The following is a 26,090-nucleotide window of genomic DNA, read 5'->3' on the forward strand; positions in this document are numbered from 1 at the left end:
CTTCTCGTTTTTCCCTAGCATATTCTTTGACTGCTATTAAAGGATACATTTGTGTTCCCTGAATAACATCTGCTCTCCATACTTTACTTTCTGTTGTGCACCCCATCTAACTTCTGCATACATATCTATGGTTCTCCTATACATTCCCTGATATTTTTCTTTCTCTTTGTGATGAGCTATGTGCTTCTAAGTGTTTTATGTCTCAAATTGAGCAGGTCTAGGAGGTGGTTTCATAATGTATAATTTCCTCCTTAAATTCTCAATGATTCTCAAATTAAATGTCCCATAACAAGGAAACTGTAGAACCTCGTCTTTCTCTGTAATTTTGTGCCATTGTTCAAACCAAGTACATGGATGTAATTAATCCTTCATCCTTCAAAATGGTGTATCCTGGTGTACCTTCAGTCTGTACATATTACCACATATCTTTGTATTCATTTCTGTGAAGCTTTAAAATATTTAATTTTTATTCAATTTTGTATTTCACAAATGTTTTCCACAAAATCAGGAAATTAAATTCTCCCACAATTCCCTATTTCGGCAATCACAACCAATAACAGTGTGACCTTTTTTGATGTAGTCACCCAAACTCAACACAGCTTTACACTAACAGACCAATCACAGTGCTACACACTGTGATGTAGTTTCAGACTGTGACTGAAATTTCTGCTATTGAAAGCCATTAACACCTTAGATCATTGGAACTTGATTATATCCTTCCTGTACCGGAACTGGGTTTTCAAAATCTGATTGATTCTGACCTTTCTGCACAGTTTTCACTTGTGGAATCATTAGCTTTTCTTTCAGTTTCTTGTGTTTCACTTCAATTTAATCTCCGCAATATTTGACATAACACAAGATCTCATCAAGAGGTCTATTTTGCTAACAGATTACTTCTGATGAATCAAAGAGGAAATCTTGAACCATTCATAAATCTGTAAACAAAATGTCCCATATCTTTCTCAGTTAAATTTTCCATTCCACTGAAAACCTGTATCAGTCTCTCATTATAGTCATGAACTGATTCTTTAAGGGCCCGATTCACAGAATTAACTTAAGACAAAATCCTAAACTTACTACTTTTGGTATTCACAGAATGGATTTACGACTATTAACTTTACGTCCGCACTCGGGCCGGAGCTTCCGGCCCGGAGGCAGAGCTTCTGGATTGGAGGCGGAGCTTCCGGCCCAGAGGTGGGGATTCCAGCCAGTGGTGGAGATTTAACCATGCCCGAAATATCCACCTCCGGGCTGGAAGCTCCGCCTCCAAGCCAGAAGCTCCGCCTCCGGGCCCAACGCTCCGCCTCTGGGCCAGAAGCTCCGCCTCTGGGATGGAATCTGCAGCCAGAGTGCAGACGTAAAGTTAGTAGTCATAAATCCATTCTGTGAATACCGAAAGTAGGATGTATGACGTTACAACGCATACTTTTACTCCGCAGACCATTACAACGCGACTTTTACTCCGCATACCGTTACAACGCATAGCGCCTTGGGGCGCTGGATAGTGGTAAGTATAATTTACTATTCTAACTCCAGTCCCCGTGGACCCTAGGGAAGGTGTTGGATAGTAAATTATACTTATTACCTATCCTAGAGCGCCCCCCAGCGCAATGCGTTGTAATGGTATGCGGAGTAATGGTCGCGTTGTAATGGTAGTGCGGAGTAAAAAATGCGTTGTAACAGGTGTATACCCCGAAAGTATTAAGTGCATTCTGTGAATACCAAAAGTAGTAAGTGCATTCTGTGAATACCAAAAGTAGCAAGTTTTGGATTTTGTCTTAAGTTAATTCTGTGAATCAGGCCCTATGTTCTTGAGTCATTCTGTTAATCTTTAGCCAGTCAATTTTTTTAGGAGAAATCTTGGTTTTCAGGTGATTTATTTCCTGTTGGTATTTCTTTATTATCATTGGAGATGGTGCACCTGTTTTGGGATACCTAACTCGTTCTACATCAGGCCAATCCACAGATGATACACTTGGTCCATATGTCTCCTGGAACCACAAAGTCAAACAAGGTATTCAAATCAATTCACATTTGAAATTTTCAAAGCCTTTCAATCTGTGCCATTCCACTGGATTTTCTCCCAATTTTGGGAATTCATTTATAAATGACAAAATATCAGACCAAGTCCAAGACACATGCACATATCCTCCACTGGGTACTTCCCTCATAGGAAGCAACTATATTCCTCCATTTCTATGAATCGAAAACACCAGTGCACATCATATATAGTCACTATAATCCATGTGCATTCAGCACCCTTCTTCAGTTTGAATTTCTGTATAGACACTCCTTCTCAATCCAAAGGAATCACGTAATGTAGACAAATTTCAGATTTTATTTCTTTTAAAACAAAGTGCTTCACAGCCGACGGGCGTGTTGTCCCTCACGGGCTTCCTCAAGGCTGTAAGTCATATATAAAAGAATACATTACAGTCTATTTTCCAATAATATGATTCCTTATACAAAGTTAGTTATAGTTATTCAATCCATCTTATTAAATATCATAATCACCTCCTGTGATCTTTGTGAAAAACAGTCTAAAACACGACCACCAAAGATTATTTCATGATAACTATCATGCTTATAGTCATGCCATATATGCCGCAGCCAATATATGAGCTGCAACACATGAAACATGAGACTGCAGAAAGGACAGCCACCATGTGAGACTACCAACATAGAAACCATGCAAGTGACCAGGATAAACCAATATGTGACAAAGACTAACAAAAGAAAGGGATAGGCCATAGTTTAAAAACCGACCACACCTACAGTCATATTGTGCAAATGCTGCAAAAAGCCTCTGTATTCCATGTACACATCTATAAAAAGGCTCACCCGAAATCCAATTTGATCAGCACTGTATCTACCAACACTTATGCAATTCAATATCCCTATAAAAACAATTGGTAATATTGTATTTCAAATTAAGCAATCATCTTTTTCTTCTAATTACTGGCGTATTAAGCACATATATCACTTTTACAGTTGACCCATGCCTCAAGATCTTACCTTAAAATAAACTTCACCCAACATGTATTTCAATCTATTTGCAAGCCAGTAAGAGTTGCAGTAGTCCTCATTTATTGTATTTCTGGAGCCATGATAAGTTCCATCTGAGATATAAAGAGAATCATCGTATCAGCCCGGAATCCCATATGTGTTATCCTCACATGCGATCCCCCAAAGTCCAAGTTAACTGCGACTTCCCTCATATACTCGATTTTTGATCATACTACACCCTCAAGTATCTGAATACTCATTTAGGAATTCCAAAAATATAAATGCATGTGGTGAATACATTTGTCATGTTCGACCACTTATGAAAGTTGTCCTACACGCTCCCCCTATATCCACAAAGTTATCCGTTGCTAGATATAGCAGTCAATATGCCCCCATATCCTATATATCATCCCGCACTTATCACAAAAGCTAGGTGTGGTGAGCTACCAGAGGTCAGATTTCACCTCCTATTCACATTTATTTTTTATTCAACTTGCTCCAGGTTTATGAGTTCCAATAATATCTCCTCAGTGACTATATATGATGTGCACTGGTGTTTTCGTTTCATATGGATGTGACACTCTGTAACACCATTGGTGGGCAGACTGTCTATGGCTAATGCTGAAGAAGGATAAGCATTTTACATCAAGGTTGCACTCAAAAGTTGGTCAATGTTTATAGTGTTATGGTGTTGTTCTTGTATAGGAAAGAGACAAGTGTTGATGTGCAGATCGGATATAGCAAATCCCCTTCTTTTGTAATGTTTGTTAATATTCCTCCATTTCCGCCATCGATAACAACTGGAGGTGTCTGCATCCTAACTTTCTGTGTTTCCTTCTTTTTCAACCATCTACCTTCCCGTTTCTCTCTCTCGCTCCATTTTTTTTATCAGTGTCATTAATTCCTTAATCTGCAATTTCATTCCAGCTCAACTCATGTTAGCAAAATCTCTGTCACTACAATTTAATCTGTATGACCATTCCAAAACATTTAATTCCCGAACATCAATTTCATATTTCTGAGCCAATTCAATCAGCTTCTTGTGTGTATGTTTAGCTCATCGGGTAATATCTTTACAGAGAAACAATAGTTCCTCCTCCTGGTAGGCATCTAATCAACATGGACTAAGAGTTCCCACAATAATTTCTTCTAATTCTACCTTTAGCTTGGCCACATCTAATGTTCTTTCCTTTCCCTGTACTTGAACAGTTTCAGGACTTTGATTATTAATCAGGGTACTAAACCCTTTAAGCCAATCATCAAATTCTTGAGCAGTAAATCCTGATTGTTCTCTTGGAGTATTTGAATACAAATCTCCATTGGACAAATCTCTACGTGTTTCAGGTTGCATATTTAATGCGGATGTATGAGAAACTGAAATTCCCTTTCGCACAGTCCTTTCAGAAGCATTGGGCCAGATCTATGAAATTCTTGATTTGCATTTACAAAATAGCGATTCAAATACAAAATGGTATGTAAAAAGATTGTGATTTCCTAATAGTCATTCCTACATCGTAGGAATCTCTATTAGGAAATCGGAAATAGAAAATGCTATTGCATTCCCACCAGTGAGCCAAATAGGAAATGGATTGTAATTGGGGGTGGTGTCGCACACTACTCACACACCAGCGGTATCGCCCCTAAGGACTATGGTAAATGTAGTTACATGTTCCGCGATGCATCTTCTTTCGATTCTCTGCTATCTTCGCTGCCTTCGCCATCCCTGGACACGTGTTTCGGGGTATCACCCCTCGTCAGCAGGGATAGGCCGTGTTCTGGGGTTGCCGGTGGCTGCCAAATATCTGCCAGGTTTACTCGAGCAGTTGGCTGACGAGCCTGGGACCCCGCACCTGCGCGCCTGAGTGGTACTAAACCTGGCAGATATTTGGCAGCCACCGGCAACCCCAGAACACGGCCTATTCCTGCTGACGAGGGGTGATACCCCGAAACACGTGTCCAGGGATGGCGAAGATAGCGAAGATAGCAGATAATCGAAAGAAGATGCATCACGGAACACGTAACTACATTGACCACAGTCCTTAGGGGCGATACCGCTGGTGTGTGAGAAGTGTGCGACCCCACCCCCAATTGTAATGTTAAAGCTCCCTCGGGCAGTTGGCTGACGAGCCTGGGACCCCGCACCTGCGCGCCTGAGTGGTACTAAACCTGGCAGATATTTGGCAGCCACCGGCAACCCCAGAACACGGCCTATCCCTGCTGACGAGGGGTGATACCCCGAAACACGTGTCCAGGGATGGCGAATATAGCGAAGATAGCAGATAATCGAAAGAAGATGCATCGCGGAACACGTAACTACATTGACCACAGTCCTTAGGGGCGATACCGCTGGTGTGTGAGTAGTGTGCGACCCCACCCCCAATTGTAATGTTAAAGCTCCCTCGAGCAGTTGCCTGACGAGCCTGGGACCCCGCACCTGCGCGCCTGAGTGGTACTAAACCTGGCAGATATTTGGCAGCCACCGGCAACCCCAGAACACGGCCTATCCCTGCTGACGAGGGGTGATACCCCGAAACACGTGTTCAGGGATGGCAAAGATAGCAAAGATAGCAGATAATCGAAAGAAGATGCATCGCGGAACACGTAACTACATTGACCACAGTCCCTAGGGGCGATACCGCTGGTGTGTGAGTAGTGTGCGACCCCACCCCCAATTGTAATGTTAAAGCTCCCTCGAGCAGTTGGCTGACGAGCCTGGGACCCCGCACCTGCGCGCCTGAGTGGTACTAAACCTGGCAGATATTTGGCAGCCACTGGCAACCCCAGAACACGGCCTATCCCTGCTGACGAGGGGTGATACCCCGAAACACGTGTCCAGGGATGGCGAAGATAGCAGATAATCGAAAGAAGATGCATCGCGGAACACGTAACTTTATTGACCACAGTCCTTAGGGGCGATACCGCTGGTGTGTGAGTAGTGTGCGACCCCACCCCCAATTGTAAGGAAATGGATTGTATTTCTGAAATTGCGATTTCCCAATAGGAAATCGCAATTTAGGAGATCCAAACCCAAGGGTGCATCTGGGCTTAAGGTCCCCAGGAAGCACCCTGAAATTAATAGTGCACCTGTAAGTGCATATGTGCGCTTCATATCACATTAGAAATGCATTTTGAAATGACTTTTTAATTTTGCACATGATTACCATCGACTTTGAGTCAATGGTAATTCCATTTATTTAGGAAATGCTTTGTAGATTTGCCTTTGGGATTTGCAAATCGGAAATCCCTATTTGTGTTTCCTAAATTGCTACTGTTTTTTGGCCTTTGTACATATGAAAAGGCTGTTTTGCATTTCTTAACGGGACGAAATTATGATTCAGCATGTTAAGCAATGCTAAAAAGCTTTCATGACCATCGTAACTTATTTCAAGAGATTCGCTTGTTCTGTGGAGATAAAAATGTGGCAACCTCTCAACCATTCTGCTTATAGGGTCAAATTGTGTCTGACCTAAAATGGAACCTGTACTCTCAGTACCTGTAGTATTGCATTGAGTTGGAACCATAGGCGTCTAAAGCAAAGATCTTATCATCAAATCTAGTGGATTACCATGTGCAATATTTACTCCAGCAGACATACCCAAAGTATGCAGTGTTTACCTGTGATCCAGATTTATAAAGAGGTGAAAAAGAACCAATAGTAACAGGAACAGTTAAAGCATCTGGAGCATTCAAATCAAATGGGTTCAATGGAGCCGTTAATATTACAGGAGAAACAAGTGTGGTCTCTTTTGGTATTTCAGGCACAACAAGGGCATTTGAAAATCAGCTGAATTCCCATTTGTCGACCCCCTCACTCTATGATTCATTGTATGAGGTGGACGATTCATCAACAAGTCATTCAAGAAATCATCATCTACTTTCTCCTTCTGCTAAACCATCACTCTTTTCTGTCTCAATATGTTTCTGCTTCTCGTTTTTCCCTAGCATATTCTTTGACTGCTATTAAAGGATACATTCGTGTTCCCTGAATAACATCTGCTCTCCATACTTTACTTTCTGTTGTGCACCCCATCTAACTTCTGCATACATATCTATGGTTCTCCTATACATTCCCTGATATTTTTCTTTCTCTTTGTGATGAGCTATGTGCTTCTAAGTGTTTTATGTCTCAAATTGAGCAGGTCTAGGAGGTGGTTTCATAATGTATAATTTCCTCCTTAAATTCTCAATGATTCTCAAATTAAATGTCCCATAACAAGGAAACTGTAGAACCTCGTCTTTCTCTGTAATTTTGTGCCATTGTTCAAACCAAGTACATGGATGTAATTAATCCTTCATCCTTCAAAATGGTGTATCCTGGTGTACCTTCAGTCTGTACATATTACCACATATCTTTGTATTCATTTCTGTGAAGCTTTCAAATATTTAATTTTTATTCAATTTTGTATTTCACAAATGTTTTCCACAAAATCAGGAAATTAAATTCTCCCACAATTCCCTATTTCGGCAATCACAACCAATAACAGTGTGACCTTTTCTGATGTAGTCACCCAAACTCAACACAGCTTTACACCAACAGACCAATCACAGTGCTACACACTGTGATGTAGTTCTCCCTTCTTGCAACAGCTCATCCTCCATACAATTTTCTTTGGAGCGTTTTCTGAGCAAATACACAATATAATATGCTAGCAATTTCAGCAGTTTCATATGTCTGCTCCACTAAAGAAAAAAGATGTCGCTCACTCAAAAGGTAATACAAAATAATATTATTTATACACCTATTTTTGTCATTCACTTCAAATGAGACCTCAACCAGCTGTGTCGCACTCTAATTGATACAGTTGTTCCATGGGCACCTGAGATCATCTATACTAACCGCGTACCACTACCAAACAAAAGAAAGTCCCTATCCATAAGATGTTGCCGACGACGTCCCAGGACAAACACCACACACAGCAGACAACCTTACTCAGTGTCTTCTACACTGAGATCACCATGTAGGTGTGTATTCTGGGATCTTAGGCCACAACAGAGCCAATGACAACTTCAACTTCTTTGCATTAGGTGCCACACTCACACAACTTTTTCAACTTCGCATAACATCACACAGTCGTTATAAATCACAACAGTCTAAGCCTAAGCAATTGCAATGTGCATCCCTATTAATTCTCATACTTTTTTGCTGCAAGTTGTCTCTACTCCGTCAGGGTGCAAAGTAGGAATATCGACAGAGAAATATTGTGTTACATTAATATCCCCGCAGAAATATCGAGTTGAAGAAATATCGACAACAAAAATATAGTTTGACCAGAATATCGACTGACAGGTAAGTAATATCGATAACAATAATATAGTTGTAATAAATATCGTTTACAAAAATATAGTTTACAAAAATATCGATTTTTTTTAATAATGTTATGTATTTTAGTGTTTTTAATGAGAATTGTTTGTCATTTTATTATATGTTTTGGAATTGTATTAGTTATTAATGTATTTTATGTTGAATTTTGTGTTAATAATTCCGTAGCGGGTTGTGGGTTTATAGGGGAATAGGGTGGGAAGTAATTTAATTATATAAAATTAATTGATTAATTAATGTGTTATTTTATTAATAATTGTTTAATAATTAGTTGTTAATTAATTTCAATTAGTCAATTATTAATTAATTATGTTAATTGTTTAATTAATTTTAGGTGTGTGTTGTGGAGTTTATATGTGAAAATGGTGTGAAGTAATTCATTTTTTATTGATTAATTATTAAATACTTTTTAAATTAATTACCATTAATTAATTAGTAATTATTATTTGTAAATGTATAATTAATGTTAGGTTTGTGTTGTGGTGTTTATAAGTGTATATGGTGTGAAAGCTGACAATTAATTAATTAATTAATTAATTAAAAAAATACATTAATTTTTATTAATTAATTAGTAAATATTAAAAGTAATTGTGTAAATAATTTTAGGTGTGTGTGGTGGATATTATAGTGTTAAATAATGTGTAATTAATTTTTTTTATTATCTTTGTTAATAATATATTTTAATGTATATATTAATTATGTTTATATTGGAAATTAAATGTAATAAAAAATGTGATAGTTTTTTTTTTTATTGTTTTGGGTTCCAGCGCTTTCCCTACTATTGCACTCACTGGAGTGGGAATAGTCATTTTCACCCCTACGCTATCCAACGCTTTCCTTACTGTTGCACTCTCTGGAGTGGGAATAGTAATTTTTACCCCTACGCTATCCAACGCTTTCCCTACTGTTGCACCCTTTGGCGTGGGAATAGTAATTTTTACCCCTACGCTATCCAACGCTTTCCCTACTGTTGCACCCTTTGGAGTGGGAATAGTAATTTTTACCCCTACGCTATCCAACGCTTTCCCTACGGTTGCACCCTTTGGAGTGGGAATAGTAATTTTTACCCCTACGCTATCCAACGCTTTCCCTACTGTTGCACCCTCTGGAGTGGGAATAGTAATTTTTACCCCTACGCTATCCAACGCTTTCCCTACTGTTACAATCACTGGAGTGCGAATAGTAATTTTTACCCCTACGCTATCCAACGCTTTCCCTACTGTTGCACCCTTTGGAGTGGGAATAGTAATTTTGACCCCTACGCTATCCAACGCTTTCCCTACTGTTGCACCCTTTGGAGTGGGAATAGTAATTTTTACCCCTACGCTATCCAACGCTTTCCCTACTGTTGCACCCTTTGGAGTGGGAATAGTAATTTTTACCCCTACGCTATCCAATGCTTTCCCTACAGTTGCACTCTCTGGAGTGGGAATAGTAATTTTTACCCCTACGCTATCCAACGCTTTCCCTACTGTTGCACTCTCTGGAGTGCGAATAGTAATTTTTACCCCTACGCTATCCAACGCTTTCCCTACTGTTGCACCCTTTGGAGTGCGAATAGTAATTTTTACCCCTACGCTATCCAACGCTTTCCCTACTGTTGCACCCTCTGGAGTGGGAATAGTAATTTTTACTCCTTTGCTATCAAATGTTTTAACTACTAAGGTTTTTATTTTGTTATTAAATGTATGTATTATAATTTTTTAATACTTTAATGTGTTAATTAAGTATAGAATATTTTATTTTATTCAAAATGTTTTATATATGTGTTTATTTTATTTTTATATAATTATTAAAGTTTATAAATTAAATAAAGATAATAATAACATTTATTTAAGAAAATATATGTTTATGTACACATTTATTATGTTTATATTGATTAAATTAAGTTTATTTGTTATAAATAGTTAAAATATAAATGTAATTTAATTTATTTTGTTAATATTAATATTATTTAATTTTTTTATTTAAGTTATATTATTTTTTAAAGTCGATATTTTTTACATCTATATTTTTTACATCTATATTTTTGAGTCGATATTATTGTACTTACCTGTTTAAGTATAGGGAGTCGATATTTTTGTAATCGATATTTTTACATCTATATTTTTGTAAACTATATTTTTGTTATCGATATTTAAACATGGAACCCTCCGTCAGTACTTCATCAATCCTTCTACTGAACCATGAGATTTTGGGCTTTTTTACTGGACAGGGGAAATCTTTTTTGGGCACCCTAAATCACGTCACTGGACAAAACCATTATTCTGCTACCAAGATTTGTTGCAGCAGACTCTATTTCCGAGCCTGTATCAGCTTAACTCTTTCGTTTCTGGGCCGAGCAATTACTTTACAACTTTGTCACCTTACTCAGATTCTATATTTCACCCACAGAGGCATTGGTCCTCCGATGGACCTCGCTTTGTCGCAGTGAGGGGTGAGAAATCAGGGTGTTGAACTGTTGGCCATCTAATGAGGACTAATAATTAGTAGCCAACTCACAAAGTAGTGATCACATTTAAATACACTAATCTCAGAATTATGCTATGGACATAGAGTATTGCCACTGGAAGACCAGACCTCCTAAAGATGTTCAATCTAACAAGAATCATGCATACCAGAAGCTCTGCTGTGGTTACACAGAACAAGGGTAAAAGAACATGATATTCTGAAAATGATCTATGACTCTCGTTATCATGCATTAGGAAACAAATAATTGTAAACCCACTTTCTATGGAAAGAATATTAGAAACTAGTTTTAGGACACATTGAGGGCAGACTTAGCCTTGCGCCTTTGTTGTTATGGGTGAAGATCTTAGATTAGAACTTACACCATCTATTATATCAGTCTGTTTTCAGTTATCTAATGCTGAATCTATTCCTTGGCTTAGCTATTTGAAACATACATTTCAGGAATTGGATTTAACAGATTTCTTCTACAATCATTTAAAACTGTCCCAACAAGCAAAATTGATTATTAAAACAGCATATGGCACAGGTGCTAGTTTACCACATTTGCAGGCATTGTACTAGCAGAGCTCCTTGAGTCATCTGACTGTAAGTGAGTTGACTACCCAACTTCAATGTTATCACAGATTTGATTTGCCCAGGTTTCATCTCTCTCTGGTGCCCTTTTTGGTAGCCTTTCATCAGAAATGGGGGAGGGCAAAAATCTTTTGTTTTGCCCATGTAGCAACACAACAAAACAAAGTCCTCTGCACTTAGTCCTGTTTTGCCCCCTGTATAAAGCAGTGACAGCTAAAGTTTCTTCTCTCTTTGGATTCTGTTGACATTTGTTTTTCTCTTTTAAATTTTATTAAAGGACTGATTGTAATAAGAAAAAGGTTGGGATAAAGGATAGTAGAAGAGTTTTGTACTCTGAGATCACCCAGAATATAACATTTTTAGACAATATCTCTCACTTACACAAATACTGTAATATTTTAGATTTTGTGCGAACTAAAGGAAGAAGAGTATTTTAATTTAATTAACTTGATATTGTAATTGTAAATATATTATATTAGTTTTGCTATCAATGTTTCTGAGTGTATTATCTATTTTCTTATTTTCTTATGATTCAATTTTTACAATGTATTTCTAGTGCTTTTATTATTCTTATATGTTGTCGAATAAAGATTGTATGACTTGACATTAAGGCACAGATAATAAAAAACTAATGTTAGACATTTTTGTTATTGTATTAAAGATCCAAAATCAATGCATATAAGTAATGTATTAAGAAGTTCAGTCATGAGTCTTACAGCACGCAGTATAAAACCACACATTTAGTCAAAGTAAATTTACTGCTGGATAGAAGAATCTATGAAGATATTGGTTCAGATTAGAGTTTCCTAACACCAGCAAAGATGTGAGGACAATTCAAAAGAGTTCTCTTAGCATGGGAAAAGGGATCAGATTACAGTCCCCTAAGGGAAAGTCCATGGGCATGGTCGAGGGGAATGGACCTAGAATCAGTAAAGTTCAAGTCTAAGTGCTTACCAGACAGCTCCAAATCGTCCAGCAGGCAAGTCCTTCAGCAAAGGGGGAAAAGGCAAGGGGCATGGAGTGCCTGATGCTATAGGAAATCGGAAGAGAGATTCCATCCCTCTTCCTTTATAACCCAAATATTTTGATTGTGACATCAGTTGTCACCATACGATGGTCTGATCATCAAGTGACCATTCTTTTGCTCATCAGGTACAAAATTAATACTCCAATATATTTTCCAATATTGCTCATGAGAAACGACTGTCCTCTCCGTCCTCAGAGTTTAGTTGACAAAGTCCTTATTTACTTTGTTGCACTTTATGTATTAGGTTGAAGGATCAAGTTTCCATCAATTCACTTACAACGAAGTACCCAAAAAGTGTCTATTGATTTACGCATAATGCATAAAAAGGACAGATAAAGCAACATTTGAGAAGTAACAATAGTCCAGCACCAGGCTGTGAAATAACGCAGCCTAAGGAAATAGGCAATATAATGCAGTTTAAAGTCAGCATTTCATATTTTGTAGAACAAACTCATAATTAAGTTCAAGAATAATGGAATTAACCAAGCATATCATATAGAGAAATAATTGAAATATTGTCAGTGATTACTGCATTGAAATGTCCAACTCTAAATATGGACTACTACCACAAAGTACATATCTGCAACCTATTCTTAAAAATCATTATAATAAAATGGTTTTAGTAGATCTAAGACTCTAATAATAGGAAGCATTGATGCTGAAAGTTTCAATCATATATAATGTAACAATTTTGATTTGCAGTAGTTTCTTCATTTGCTATAGTGCCTTACAATGAAGGCAATCAAGATGCTAAATTTCATCATTAATATTTGCAAAATCATGTGTAAGACTCATGTGTTACATAGATATACAGATACATATTAATAATTTGTTATTTGACATCAAAGAAGGTTTTCCCAACAATAATCTTTCACAATGACTTTGTTAAAGCAATAAGGTAATCATTTAAAAAACATGATGAATTTGTTATTCTTAAAATTATTCTTTTCTATAAATTAATGCACACCTTTACACTGCTGGTGCTTTAGCGTTTCTCAGTTTCAATGTTATTTTTCTATTTCTAAAAGTGCACATTTAGAAATTAATTGTCAAAATCGTTTTTTGTGAATGATCAGCTTTTACGCTGCAATAATATCACAGAAAACCTTTCACTAAAGGGCATAGTTCTCCAATTGACCAGAAGCACTGTCGCAGCACTTTCAACTTCCATATATGGCAGTCACCAAGATAAGTGGATGTTGCTTTGGAACACCCATTTAGCCCTGGGGATTGGGGTGTGTCCACCATGGCCTCTTATGTGGTCTTTCATTTTTTTCAGAAGTCATTGACCAAGTCCCCCAGTTCTGTAATGGCTGCCACAGCATACATGCTGTGGCCAACCAATCAGGATCTGCCCATCCACTTTGATGGGGCCAATCAGAGCATATCTAGACAATGTAATGTTTTACATTGTGACTAAATCTGTTATCACCTTTCATGTGTGTGTTTTTTGTGAGCCTTGAAAACAGGCTTTCATTACAATGTATTTTGAACGGGACCAAGTTTGAAAGTCGTATAATGACTGCCACAACATGTTGTCCATGTGTTGGCCAGCCAATCAAGGGTCAGTTGTCTCTTTAGGACATCTCACTGGGGTTCAGAGTGTACTCACTCTTCCCACCTTATATGTTTTTTAATTCATTTTCAGGACCCAGGGACCATATAACTGAGCCGTGTGACGGCTGGCCACAACATATTTTCCATGTTGTGTCCAGCCAATCAAGACTGACCAATTCCTTTTAAATTCATAAATCAGAGCAAATCTGGGCAGCAATGGTATATATATATAAATAGCTTTCTCTGCTATGATGATGCTTATCCCAAGAACCTTTTAAAATGTTAGTCTGGAAATAGCTGAACAGATTTACACCAAATCACATAAAACATGCTTTCTGAGAAAAGTTTTTTCCAGATTTGGAGTAATGCCATTCAGCTGTTTTTCTGTATTGGAGGGAAAAGTGGTCTATGGGAATTAACATGGGGAATCACACTTTTTCCTAGCTTCAGTTTAAAAGATTGGCACTAGAACTTCCACCCTTATTATGCACTGCTTACACTCTCACATATCACATCACTTATAACATGCTGTACTTAAAACAAAAAAAAGAATGAGACTGTGGGTTGAATGTTTACACAGGGCTGGTGCAGAGTCTGGGTGAAGGTCAGTGCATGATAGGGACAGAAGTTATATTTGTTTTACTAAACTGTAACTTGTGTATTTCAGTGGTTTGTGAGTTTTTTAGCATTAGCTCATGTCTCATTCAACATTTAGCTATAATGTTACTTTAATCTTTTGTCTATTCAGTAACTTTCAGCTTTTTCTTTTTTAACATAACCTAACGTTAACCTTTTGGGTTTTTTATTGACAACAAATCACCTGTCCGTGTCCTGTTAATGGCAGCAGCAATATTCATATTCATGTTACAGCCAGCAGATCAGATTGCTTGGTCCCACAGTATCAATGGGGAAAAAAAATCCTTTTGGCCAGTCTGAATGCCATTTTTTAACTTTGCAGTACAACCGGAGTACTGCATCCAGATATCACTATAATATAAACCCTAATTTCATAGAAAAGGGAGAACAGATTTACGGCAAATAACAAAAAGCACTCTTTTGAGTAAAGAACTAACTTTCTGACAAATTTGGTATAATTCTTTTCAGCCGCTTTTTCTGTACCGCTTGCCAAAACTCATATGGGAAATTGCATGTTAACACCATGCTGAGGAGAATGAATATGTTTTCAGAATTTTTTGTGAAGAAATATGTAGGTTTGCAGTTCATGAATAAATTGTTAATCAAACAATAGACTGTGGTGGGAGGGGGGGGCAAAGGATTTATGTGATTCTGTGCCTGCAGCATTTACCATATAAAACTGGGTTTACTATATATGCCGCATAATGTGCACAATTTGCAAAAAATGTAGTTGTTAGCAAAGTTGGACAAACATATTATTGCCAGAAAATGTGCTGCATAGTTTGCATTTTTTTACACATATTTTGAAAAAACTGTGACACATAATTGATTCTCCATGACACATAATTTTATTAGTAAAGCTCTACAGAGTGGTTTGGGGACTTTCTTTATGGTGATGAAGTCCATATTTCACTGGGAATTAGGAAATATTTGCCTATTTTATGGTTCGCTGCAATATATGGGGTATTTAGAGGCCCCGTGGACCTAGAGGATTGGAGGACATGCAGCTGTGCTTGGCAAATAAAATTGCCGTTTTAGGCCTGGGGAGCTGTCTGTGTCTCCCCCACCAGGCAGAGTTTCTCTACCCTGTCCCCCATGTTTTTTTTTTCTTTTTCTAGGAAAGAGTACTGAGTTCCCTAGTCCTAAGATGGCTGCTGATCTTACATATTACATGATGTGGTGGCACCTAATCAGGTGTTATCTAGAGAATTTTCAGCTCCACTGCAGCATAATAAATACATACATTTTAAATGTTAATTTCTCAAAAGCTACTGAATGTATTCACACCAAATCACAAAAAGCACCCCTTCTGGACCAAGATCTACCTTTCTGCCAACTTTGGTGTAATTCTGTTAAGCAGGTTTGGCTGTAGCTGTGTCTAAATTTCCCTAGTAAAAAGTGAATGGAGAAAACATATTCTAGGACCCCACTTTTTCTCGAAACTTTTCAGGTGCCAACTTTAACAAAGCCAATAGGCTTGTCTTATATTTTGATGTGGTCACCCCTTGATATAGCCAATACGCTAGCCTTCATATAATGTTGTGGTGACCTCTCGATAAAGCCAATAGGATTTCCTTGTATATTGATGTGACCGCATCTTAAAATGCCAATAGGCCTGCCTTTTTATATGTTGATATGGTGACCCCTTGAGAAAGCCAGTAGTCCTGCCTTATTAAAAATGACCTCCTGTTATATTGTGATGAGTGCTCTCATTGGCTTGCCGTGCATGGGGGTTGGCTGCCCCTGTGGCTTTGGGTGTAAGTCCTCTCCACTACTGACCAGTGACATAATAGTTAGGTATGGTAGTAAGATCATAATTTGTTATAAAATAACCTCTTGAAATTCACTCAAAAAAACCAAAGGTTAAAGAGATTTTTTTGTTTGGTAGGCATTTACATTGAAAAAATACTAGAAATTCACTAAATAATCCAACCGTTACAGTGATAGTGTAATAAGTGAAAATGGCTGTTCAAATACAATTTTAAACTAAAACAAGTTTACTGAGCTAACTATAACTTAATCCCTTGCTATTCACTGCTTCTGACCTCACATATTATATCACTCATGACATGTTCAATGACATCATTTAAGACTATGACGCATTCCGGTCCTTGTCCCTGCGCTGGCACTGTTTTGGACGCCTAGCACCAACACAGGTACCCTTACATCATGGTGCAAGGGTACCTGCTTTGCAGACAGGCTTGTTTTTGTGCAGGAATGGAAACCTTTCTGCACAAAAGCAATCCAGGGAGTCAAATCAAGATAATTCTCCTTGTTACGTCTCCCCTGGGAAGGTGTCAGATTTTGGCACATTCCCAAGTTTGCAAGTTATTGTAAATCTGGGAATGTGTCAAAATCCAGTAGAGTTGCGTGGGAACACCCCTGCAATGCCCATGCAATGCCTACCTAGGGTAGAGTAGTGCAACGCGCTGATTTGCTCTGCATTGTGTTACTCCAGTTTTATGAAGCCACCAGGAGCCACGCAAAAAGTGGCTTTGCCTGGGTTCATAAATCTATCGTAGAGGTTTGCGACACGCATGTACCATATTGCGTGGTGCAAACACAATGTAGGCCTCTCGTAAATATGCCCCAGAGATTGTATGTAGGGTGTATTTCTCGAGTCAGCCACTACCTGTATTCAAGGGTAGTCGTCTATAACATGTAGGGTGTTCTTTCCTAATAAATAATTGAATTGTACCTTTAGAGCTTCAGAGTGCAGGTCCTCTGTTACACCAATGGACTTTGCATGAGAAATATATATGTGTGTATGTGTGTTTTAGAGAGGGCCTGTGATAATCCAGTTTAGCTTCCCCTTCATATTAAAAGCTGTCAACTTGGACACGATGTTAACAGTAAAAACTGAAAAACAGGACAATGTGTACTTACACATCAATTAGTTGCTCTTGTGCAGTTAGTTGGAAATCTGTTCACGCATATAATGCAATTTACCGAAAATATAAAATGATTAAAGAGCAATTAATATTTTCTGACACAATATGTATTTTTTTTAGTCATCTTCCCTACTGGAACAACCCGAACTGTGACATGATTAATGGCACAGGTATGTCTAAACATAAATATTGCATGTTTGCACAGTTACTGTTGTGTTCTTTGCTGTAAAGGAATGTATATGTGACCTTGAATTACTTTCAAGTAGGGTTTTAAACTGTAGCCCCTCAAACATGACTGGGCTGCGAACAACAAACAGCCCTGGTAATCTGTTCGACTGGTCCCGGTAGCGGAGGGGGTCTGCTAGTGAGAAGCACCACTCCCGCTGCACTACTCCTGCTTTTGCTACAGGGGGCCGATATTGAGGCACTGCTTCAAAACCGGCTTCCAGTAACAAAACCGGCCCCCACCAGGCCAAAACAACAGGTAAATTGTCTGTGTCATCATTTATCTTATGAAATAGACATTTACATGGAACAAAAACATACACCGTTATGTTTACACCAAAGACAATACATTAGTCAAGTCGAAACACCAATAAAGTAATATTATGTTATGTTAATTGTACTTATAAAGCGCCCTGTTACCCTGGGGTGTCCTGGCGCTAAGTACTAATTACCTGGTAGCCATGGCAGATTAAAGAGAGAAAAACCATGTTTTCAGAGCCTTACGAAAGGAGGTACGGTTGGAGGCGTTTCTAAGATAGAAGGGGAGTTCATTCCAAGCTTTGGAGGCACAGTAAAGAAAACTTCTGCCTCCCCAAATTCATTTTCTTAAAGGTGGGAGTTTGGACTAGTTTAGATCCGGAGGAACGCAGAGTTCTACTTGGAACGTACCATGAGAGCCTAGCTTGAAGAAACTCCGGACCAATCCCATTAGCAGCCTTAAAAACACACATAGTGCCTTAAAGCGTGATCTAAGTGGGACAGGAAGCCAGTACAGTTTCTTGAGTTCTCCTTTGATCGAAACAAACCTAGGGGTTCCTGTCAGCATTCTTGCTGCCGCATTCTGGACCAATTGCAACTTGTTCATATGTTGTTTCTGAACATTAAGTTAGAGACTGTTGCAATAGTCCAGACGGGACATAATGAGAGCAGTGATAATCGTCCTTAGATTATCGGCTAAGAGAATTTTTTTTATTTTTTTTGATAATTTTAAGGACCGTAATAGCATGACAAATCATAAATACACACTACAAGAAAGAGAATAACGACATTCTTAACTTTATATACAAAAAAAATCACAAAAGGAGGGACATATTATACAGTAAATGTACCCTATTGGCCTACTGTGCCGCTTAGTTGGTATATTAAATTATAAGTGCCCCAACTATGGCAGTCGGACGCTCGTCTGACCGTAATCACGGTCACAGTGACCAAAAAACAACACATTACCACCACAACAGAATGCCACACAACAAATGTGCACAGTTATATCACTCAGTACTGCCCACAGAAACCTGCTTTCATGAGGTGGTAAAAGATGTTTGAATGAAGCACCCACTACCCTAACTTACCACCAAGGACATGAAAGAGTGCCAGTCAAAAATGTTTTGTGATCTAACCATGTACCATGGCTCAGTGCCCCCAGGGGTCTCTCTGTATGAAATGGCCTGGGTCTAGTTTTCCTCATGCTGAACCAAGTTTACACATTATCTGGGCTACATGTAATTTCCTCGAAGGTGATTTATATACTTTTCAAGTCCATTGTTATTCGCTGAAAGCTCCTAATGTGGGGGGTAAGCCTATTCTTAAGTGCTTATTATCGTCTGAGCCAAGTGAATACAGGATACAGGCTGCAGTCACAAAATGGTTAGGACAAGAAAATGAAACCTTTCTAAAAGTGACATTTTCAGAATTGTGACTTAAAATCCAACTATACCATTAAGGGGGTTTTAAATATTCTAGACACTAAAATCAATATTCCTAGCTGCTCCCAAATGAAAATGATCACTTATTACATGTAATAAGGTAATTAAATGTTATCTTATGGGAGAGACAGGCCTTGCAGTAGTAAAACACTCTAAGAGTATTTTACTACCAGGACATGTAAAGCTCACAAGAGCATGTCCAACTTTCCAAATACACCGCACCCTGCTCTATGGGCTATTTAGGGCCTACTACAGGTGTGATCTCTATGTATTAAAAGGGACGTTTTCAACCAGGCAAAAGGGCTATTTTTCCAGGTCAAAATGGCAGCTCAAAATCACACATAGTAGGATGCAATTGCAGGCCTGAGACATGTTTGAAAGGCTACTTAGGTGGGGTGGCACACTTATTGCTATTATTGCTGCAGACCCACTAATAGCATTTAATTTACAGACACTGGGTATATGTAATGCCACTTAATTAGGTTCTAATAAGTATACTAACTGTGGCAGTGTGGTGTAATCCAATGTTTCCATGTTTATAGTAGAGAGCACAAGCTCTTTAGCACTGAAAAGCCAACAAGAACAGGTTCAGAAACAGGAGGGTGAAGGCAAAAACATTCTGAGGCTGACTGTGCAGAAAGGACCAGGTCCAACAGGAATCAACAGGTGGGATCTTAACTTAAATACCTGAATATTCACAGGTTGTTAAATTACATCTTTCAATTTAACGAAAATAGGTCTCTACCTTTTGTTAAAAGGCAACTTCCCAGAATCCTAATTCCGACCGTTCAAGTACCACAGCTGAAGCGGAAGAGAGGGAGTATCCTGTGCTGTCAAGCCAATGAAGGGGCAGATAGCTAAAATAGAAACCTGCATTCTTACCGGGCTGCCTGCTGCCTCAAAGAAATGTAAATGTGTGCAATTCTTTAATCTGCAAATGTAAAGGCTGCTTGCAAGCCAGTATTGGCTTTAATTGATGGAGCAGAGCGGTGGACTGCATGCTTCTAATGGACAATAAAAAGAATTATGTACAGCCTGCACATTATTAAATCTATATTTTGGAAGCACTTTTGCCAGAGTGCAGGGTGATGTGTATTTCAAATTTAGAGTACTTTTAAGTTTTATATATGATGGTAGTGAAAGACTCTTACCTTTGTTTTTTACTACTGTAAAGCCTACATACCTTATGTTAACAAGCTATAACTTAATTTTTATATGTCTTTGGAATTATAATAAGAAATCCTCTCTTATTGTAAAGTCGGATTTTAAGTTACAACGTTGAAAATGACACTTTTAGAATGCTGACATTTCCCATCCTAGGCCATTTGGTGCATGTAGCCTGTCACTGTGTCACAAAACTGGGTGTAGTTGGCAGCTGGGCTTTTGTCTGTTCCTTCTAGACAGTTCTTAGGTGTGCTTTGATGGGTCATCACTGGCCGGATGGGAGGGTGGGGCTACACCCCCTCCACTACAATGGGACCTTGCTGGACTACTCTGTACCACTTCCACCACTCTGGGTTTGAAGATACCTGAGCCACTACCCACAGGATCACTCCCCAATGCCTCTCCAGACCGTCTGGAATCCACCAATAGGTCTGCCTCCAATGTGAGCTCCCTGGGGTCAGGGAACTCACTCTCCAACAGGTGTTGGCATAGCTCTGGAAAACAGGGACTTACAATATGCTCTCCCACAATTGGATTACACAGCCCCCTACAAGGGTTAACCAAACTATCCTTCACCTCACCATCCAGTGCCTGGCACACTTACTCAATACCACTCTCCTGAGATTGGCAAGACAGTATATGACTGTCTCTGTCATTCAACCCACACTCTTCTGGGCGGTCTTCACACTCACATACCAGGACTTCAACCTTGAGGGAACATCTAGAGTCAGTAGAGTGTCCCTCCCACCACTAGGGCCATGAACACCTGCACCAGTTACACTATTCTCCTCTGGGACGCTGTGCACTACTGGAGCTACTTCATGTCTTTGAACCTCCTGGTGTATGTTAACACCCTCCAAGTCAGGCGCCACATCTCTGGGTGTGTGTTCTACTCCCTCAGCACTGGATACCGCAATTTTGCTGCCACCTTCTGAGCTGGACTCCACCTCCAACTCAGCAAAGCTCAATCTCTGAGCTACACACATTTCTTGTTACTTGGCTAAGACCCTCATGGCCTCAAGCCTCTGGAGCTCTAAATCAAGCTCCCTCATTGTCAACTCATGCTCAAACAGCATCCTCTTTTCCTCTAGGGCCAAGGTCCTATTTTCTAACTCCAGTTGCCCATTCAATTTGAGTTTGGCCAGCTCCATTTCATGCATCCTACATCTCACTCTGTCCTCCCAATAAAAATCAACAGATGCTATGGATGCTGCTTTACTCATGGTGGTTAAACTTGGCAGTTCTTGGCAAAAATAGAAAATCCCCAAAAATGAATCTACCAAAAAGTATGTGGTTGCGTTTTGGTCTGCACTCACTAGTAGTGTTCACCAATCACTGTACATGAGTCAAAATGCAAGTCCAGAATCCTCACTGCTGACCACCAATCTTAGATTTGGGGGTCTCTAGTTGGCACAGGTAGGTACTTGTCTTGCCTCTAGTCAAGGTAAGCGGGTACACTCCTACAATAACCCCTGCTCACCCCTTGGTAGCTTGGCATGAGCAGAGGCAGTGTGTAAAGCATTTGTGACCACATACAGTAACCCAGTGACAACACTCCAGATGGACACCACACAGTTGTATATTAAAAATATGTATTCTTTATATAGATTTAACACAAGACCACAAACGACAAAAAACCACAATACCATACTTAAGATGGTAGTTTTTAGCTTAGTTCAGTTCAGTTCTTAAGATGCGACAGTTTGCATCCATGTACCTTACAATGCGTTGCAGCAATGGAAATAAAAGAAATAGAAAAGAATAAAAGAAATAAAGACGTGAAGATCTTCCAGATGCGGCACGCTTCTCCGATGATGCGAGAATTCTCGATTTGATGGGTCAGCTTCAGCTGCGACATTCTTCTCCGGCGTTTGCGAGACGCCCATGCATGATGCAACAACTACCTCGGCGACACCCAAGATGCGATGGCAGCAGCTCTGACGGCGGCGCGCTTCTCCGGGGATGCGAGGCACTTTCCTCAATGTGGTGCAATACGACAGCTACAGCGGCGACACCCTCCCTTGGAGTTGCGACGGCAGCAGCAGCGACAGCGACACACTTCTTCCTCGTTGTGAGACACTTCTCTCGATGCGGTGCAATACGACAGCTACAACGGTGACACCCTAACTAGGAGTTGCGATGGCAGCAGCAGCGACATACTTCCTCTTCGTTGCGAGACGCTTCTCTCGATGCTGTGCAATACGACAGTTACAGCGCCGACATTCAAGATGCGATGGCAGCAGCAGCGACGGCGACACGCTTCTTCCTCGTTGAGTTGCGCTTCCAGCTCCTTGCGACACGCAGTCCCTCAGAAGGCCCAAAAACGGCAGCAGGCACTTCCAAAGAACTCTGGTGAGCTGGGGGTTGAAGTCTGTTGTCCCTGAGACTTCAGCAGGAGGCAAGCCCTTGGAGATTCTTCACAAGTTGAAAATAAAGTACACAAACTTCCTTTCTCCTTCCTTTGGTAGTCAGGCAACCACTGGAGGCCAATCCCCCAAGCAGCACTTCAGCTTAGTGATAGTCTCTCCTCAGTTTCTTCAGGATCCTCTCCTCAGCAAAGGTTTCTTCTTCTAGTCCAAAAGTGATCTAAGTTCTTGGGATCAGGTTCCCAATATTTATCCCCAAAATCCTTTGTTCTCAGAGTCCAAACCAGTTCTGGAGCACTCTGTTTACATGACTCCTTCTTTCCTTTCACAGTGCAGAAACATCAGACGCCCCACAGGAGGAGGAGCCAGCATCGTGGAAGGAAAGCACAGCCCTGGAGCACTTTGTTGACATGATTCCTTCTCTTTTTTCACAGTGCAGGGCAGAGACATCAGACGCACCACAGGGGGTGGAGCCATCACAGTGGGGGGCGGGCAGAGTCCTATTCAGGTCCCAGGTGCAACTCCTCCCTCCCATCTAAATGCAGATCTCTGTATTCACCATTGGGCTGACTCATTTTGTCTCCTGGAATCCCCCAGCCCTGTCACTTAAATTCAAGACCAGGAATACACAACCTAGCAGAGGCAGGCTTTGGATAGTTAGACAAGAAAATACCTACTTTCTAAAAGTGATATTTTGAAACACAGAATTTTCAAACCAACTTCACTAAAAGATGTATTTTATCATTTTGAGTTCAGGCATACTAAACTCGAATTTCAACCATGTTCCCTGAGTCAGTTAGGATTATAAAATGTAATAATCTAACTGCCCACTGGGGCCTATGGAGAACAAGTAGCCTTGCAATAGTGAAAAACGAAAATGGCTGTAATTCACTATTAGGACATGGCACACACGCCAGGGCATGTCCTACCTTATACTTACAATGCACCCTGCCCTTGGGCCTACCATAGGGGTGTCGGATATGAAGAAAAGCTAAAGTTTAGAGACTGGCAAGTGGGTGCACTTGCCCACTCAGCATGACAGTACACACAGGCTCTGCAATGGCAGACCTTAGACACACTTCTACAGGCTGCTTCTGTGGGTGGCACAACCAGTGCTGCAAGCCCACCAGCAGCATTTGGTTTACAAGCCCTGGGAACTCCTGGTGCACTGTACTAGGGTCTGGCAGGTAAACCAAACCAGCCAATCGTGGAATCAATGATCCATACATCAATTTACAATAGAGTGAGCATATGGACTTTAGCACTGATCAGCAGTGGTAAAGTGCCCAGAGTCATAAAACCAACAAAAACAGGTCAGACAAAAAACAAGTGGAAGGCAAAAAGATTAGGGATGACCCTGCAAAAAGGGCCCAGGCCGACATTACTTTATTAACCTTCCAGTCACATTGAAGAAGGGATGGTTCTATCAACTAGATTCAATACTGAGGGAACTTATCTGGGACACGGGAAGGCGAAGAGTGTCATTACCTACCCTGCAAAGACCTATGACGGAAGGTGGCCTGGTGGTACCAAACTCTGAATTATTCTTCTTGGCAGCCCAGCTTCAGAGGTTTGTGCACTGGTTAGATGGCAAAAGATTGGAAGATGTGGGCTGGATGGAGGGAAACGCTACTCAGCACTGGCTGCTGGCCAAACTGCTTAATCGAGTGGTGGATACCACGCATCAGTTGCCACTACTGATGACAGCCCCGAAATGTTGGAGACAGGGAGTGTCCAAAGCAATGGGTACCCTTAGATATTTGCTGGTTCGGCCCCTGGTAGGATTACCACACAATGACCTGGTTTCTGTTTTTGCACCTGAGCATCTATCAGCATGTTCCTCTGCCAGATTGGACACAGTGGGGGATCTCTATGATCAGAGCGCTCTTGTTCCTTTTGAGACTTTGATGGAAGGTATTGGTCTACCCCCCTGGCCAATTTCTTCAATATGAAGCTCTGATGCGGACATTTGGAACTGTGGGAAAGGGCAGAGAGGAGCCAACAACCTGCCCAGTGTTGTACTCCCTGCTGACCCTGGGGCCAACCTGTCACATAGTAAAATGGATATACTGCTCCTTGTCGGAAATGACTCGTAACCTTCTAGCGCGACTGCGTGCAACATGGGAGTTGGCATTGGAGAAGGAGTTTACCGACCCAGAGGGGAACAGGATCCTAGCCTACCCAAAAAAGGTATCCTGCAACACTAGGTTCACTACACACAGTTTAAATATTTGCACATGGCCTAAATGACACCCATACACTAAATAATGTCTATGGTTGAGAGACACGCATTTGACCCAGATACAACCAAGAGGACGCAACCTTCATACATATGACATGGGCATATCCTAGATTAGTGGTGTTCTGGGAGGAGGTGACAGCAGCATTGGGTAGGATGTTAGGATGGGAAATTAGCCCTACGGCTAATACTTGTCTGCTGGGGTTCTTCCCTCGCCCAAACGAAAAGTCAGGAATAGATTTATAGATTTTATGTGTCCCTAGTCCTCTCCAGACAACAGATTGCTATGGCCTGGAAAATGGCTATGGGCCCAACAATGAGTGCTTTAAGACAAGGTGTGACATTCTGGACTGGCGCAGAAAACAGGGCATTGAGAGGAGGCAAGAGCATTACATAGGTGTCCAATGGCAGCACTATGGAGGGATACTCTTGACAACTGGGAGGAGCACCCGGAACAGGACATATCCACAGGAGAGAGTAACTGATGAGGAACTAGGGCAAGGAATCCCAATATCTTTAATTGCTTGGTAATTAGAGAATTGAGCAGGTACACATCCGATACCATCAATTGTAGACGGAGAAAATGGGAATCACCCAATTGATCAGACTTAGGACCACACATACGTAAATCGGATGCAGCTGAAGGATTTCCGCACAAGTATATTAACTAGGACAACATGGGGTGGCTGGGGAGTGCCTGGCCTGCCCCATTCCTGTCCCCCTACCTGGCTGTATGGGCATATGCCTGGGGGGAAATATCCAGATCCTGAGAGACGAGGAACCACCTATGTTTAGTTGTTGTCTTTTTTTTTCTTTTTTCTTTTTCTTCCTTTCCCATTTCTTTTTTTTTTAGTTTATTTGAATGGCATTACATAGGAGACCTCACTGTTGGAGTCCCTATCTGAGGTATC

General features: G+C 40.2%; 1 protein-coding gene across 1 annotated transcript in view; it reads left to right on the forward strand.

Annotated features, from left to right (window-relative positions):
- Positions 1 to 26,090, forward strand: part of CD36 (CD36 molecule (CD36 blood group)) — a 538,852-nt gene that overhangs the window by 307,551 nt on the left and 205,211 nt on the right. The window contains exon 6 of the mRNA XM_078674174.1: positions 17,603 to 17,652. Coding sequence (XP_078530300.1) covers positions 17,603 to 17,652 — 50 coding nt within the window. The remainder of the gene's footprint in view (positions 1 to 17,602; positions 17,653 to 26,090) is intronic.

This window comes from Lissotriton helveticus, chromosome 1_1 (genome assembly GCF_964261635.1).
Source record: "Lissotriton helveticus chromosome 1_1, aLisHel1.1, whole genome shotgun sequence".
NCBI lineage: Eukaryota > Metazoa > Chordata > Amphibia > Caudata > Salamandridae > Lissotriton > Lissotriton helveticus.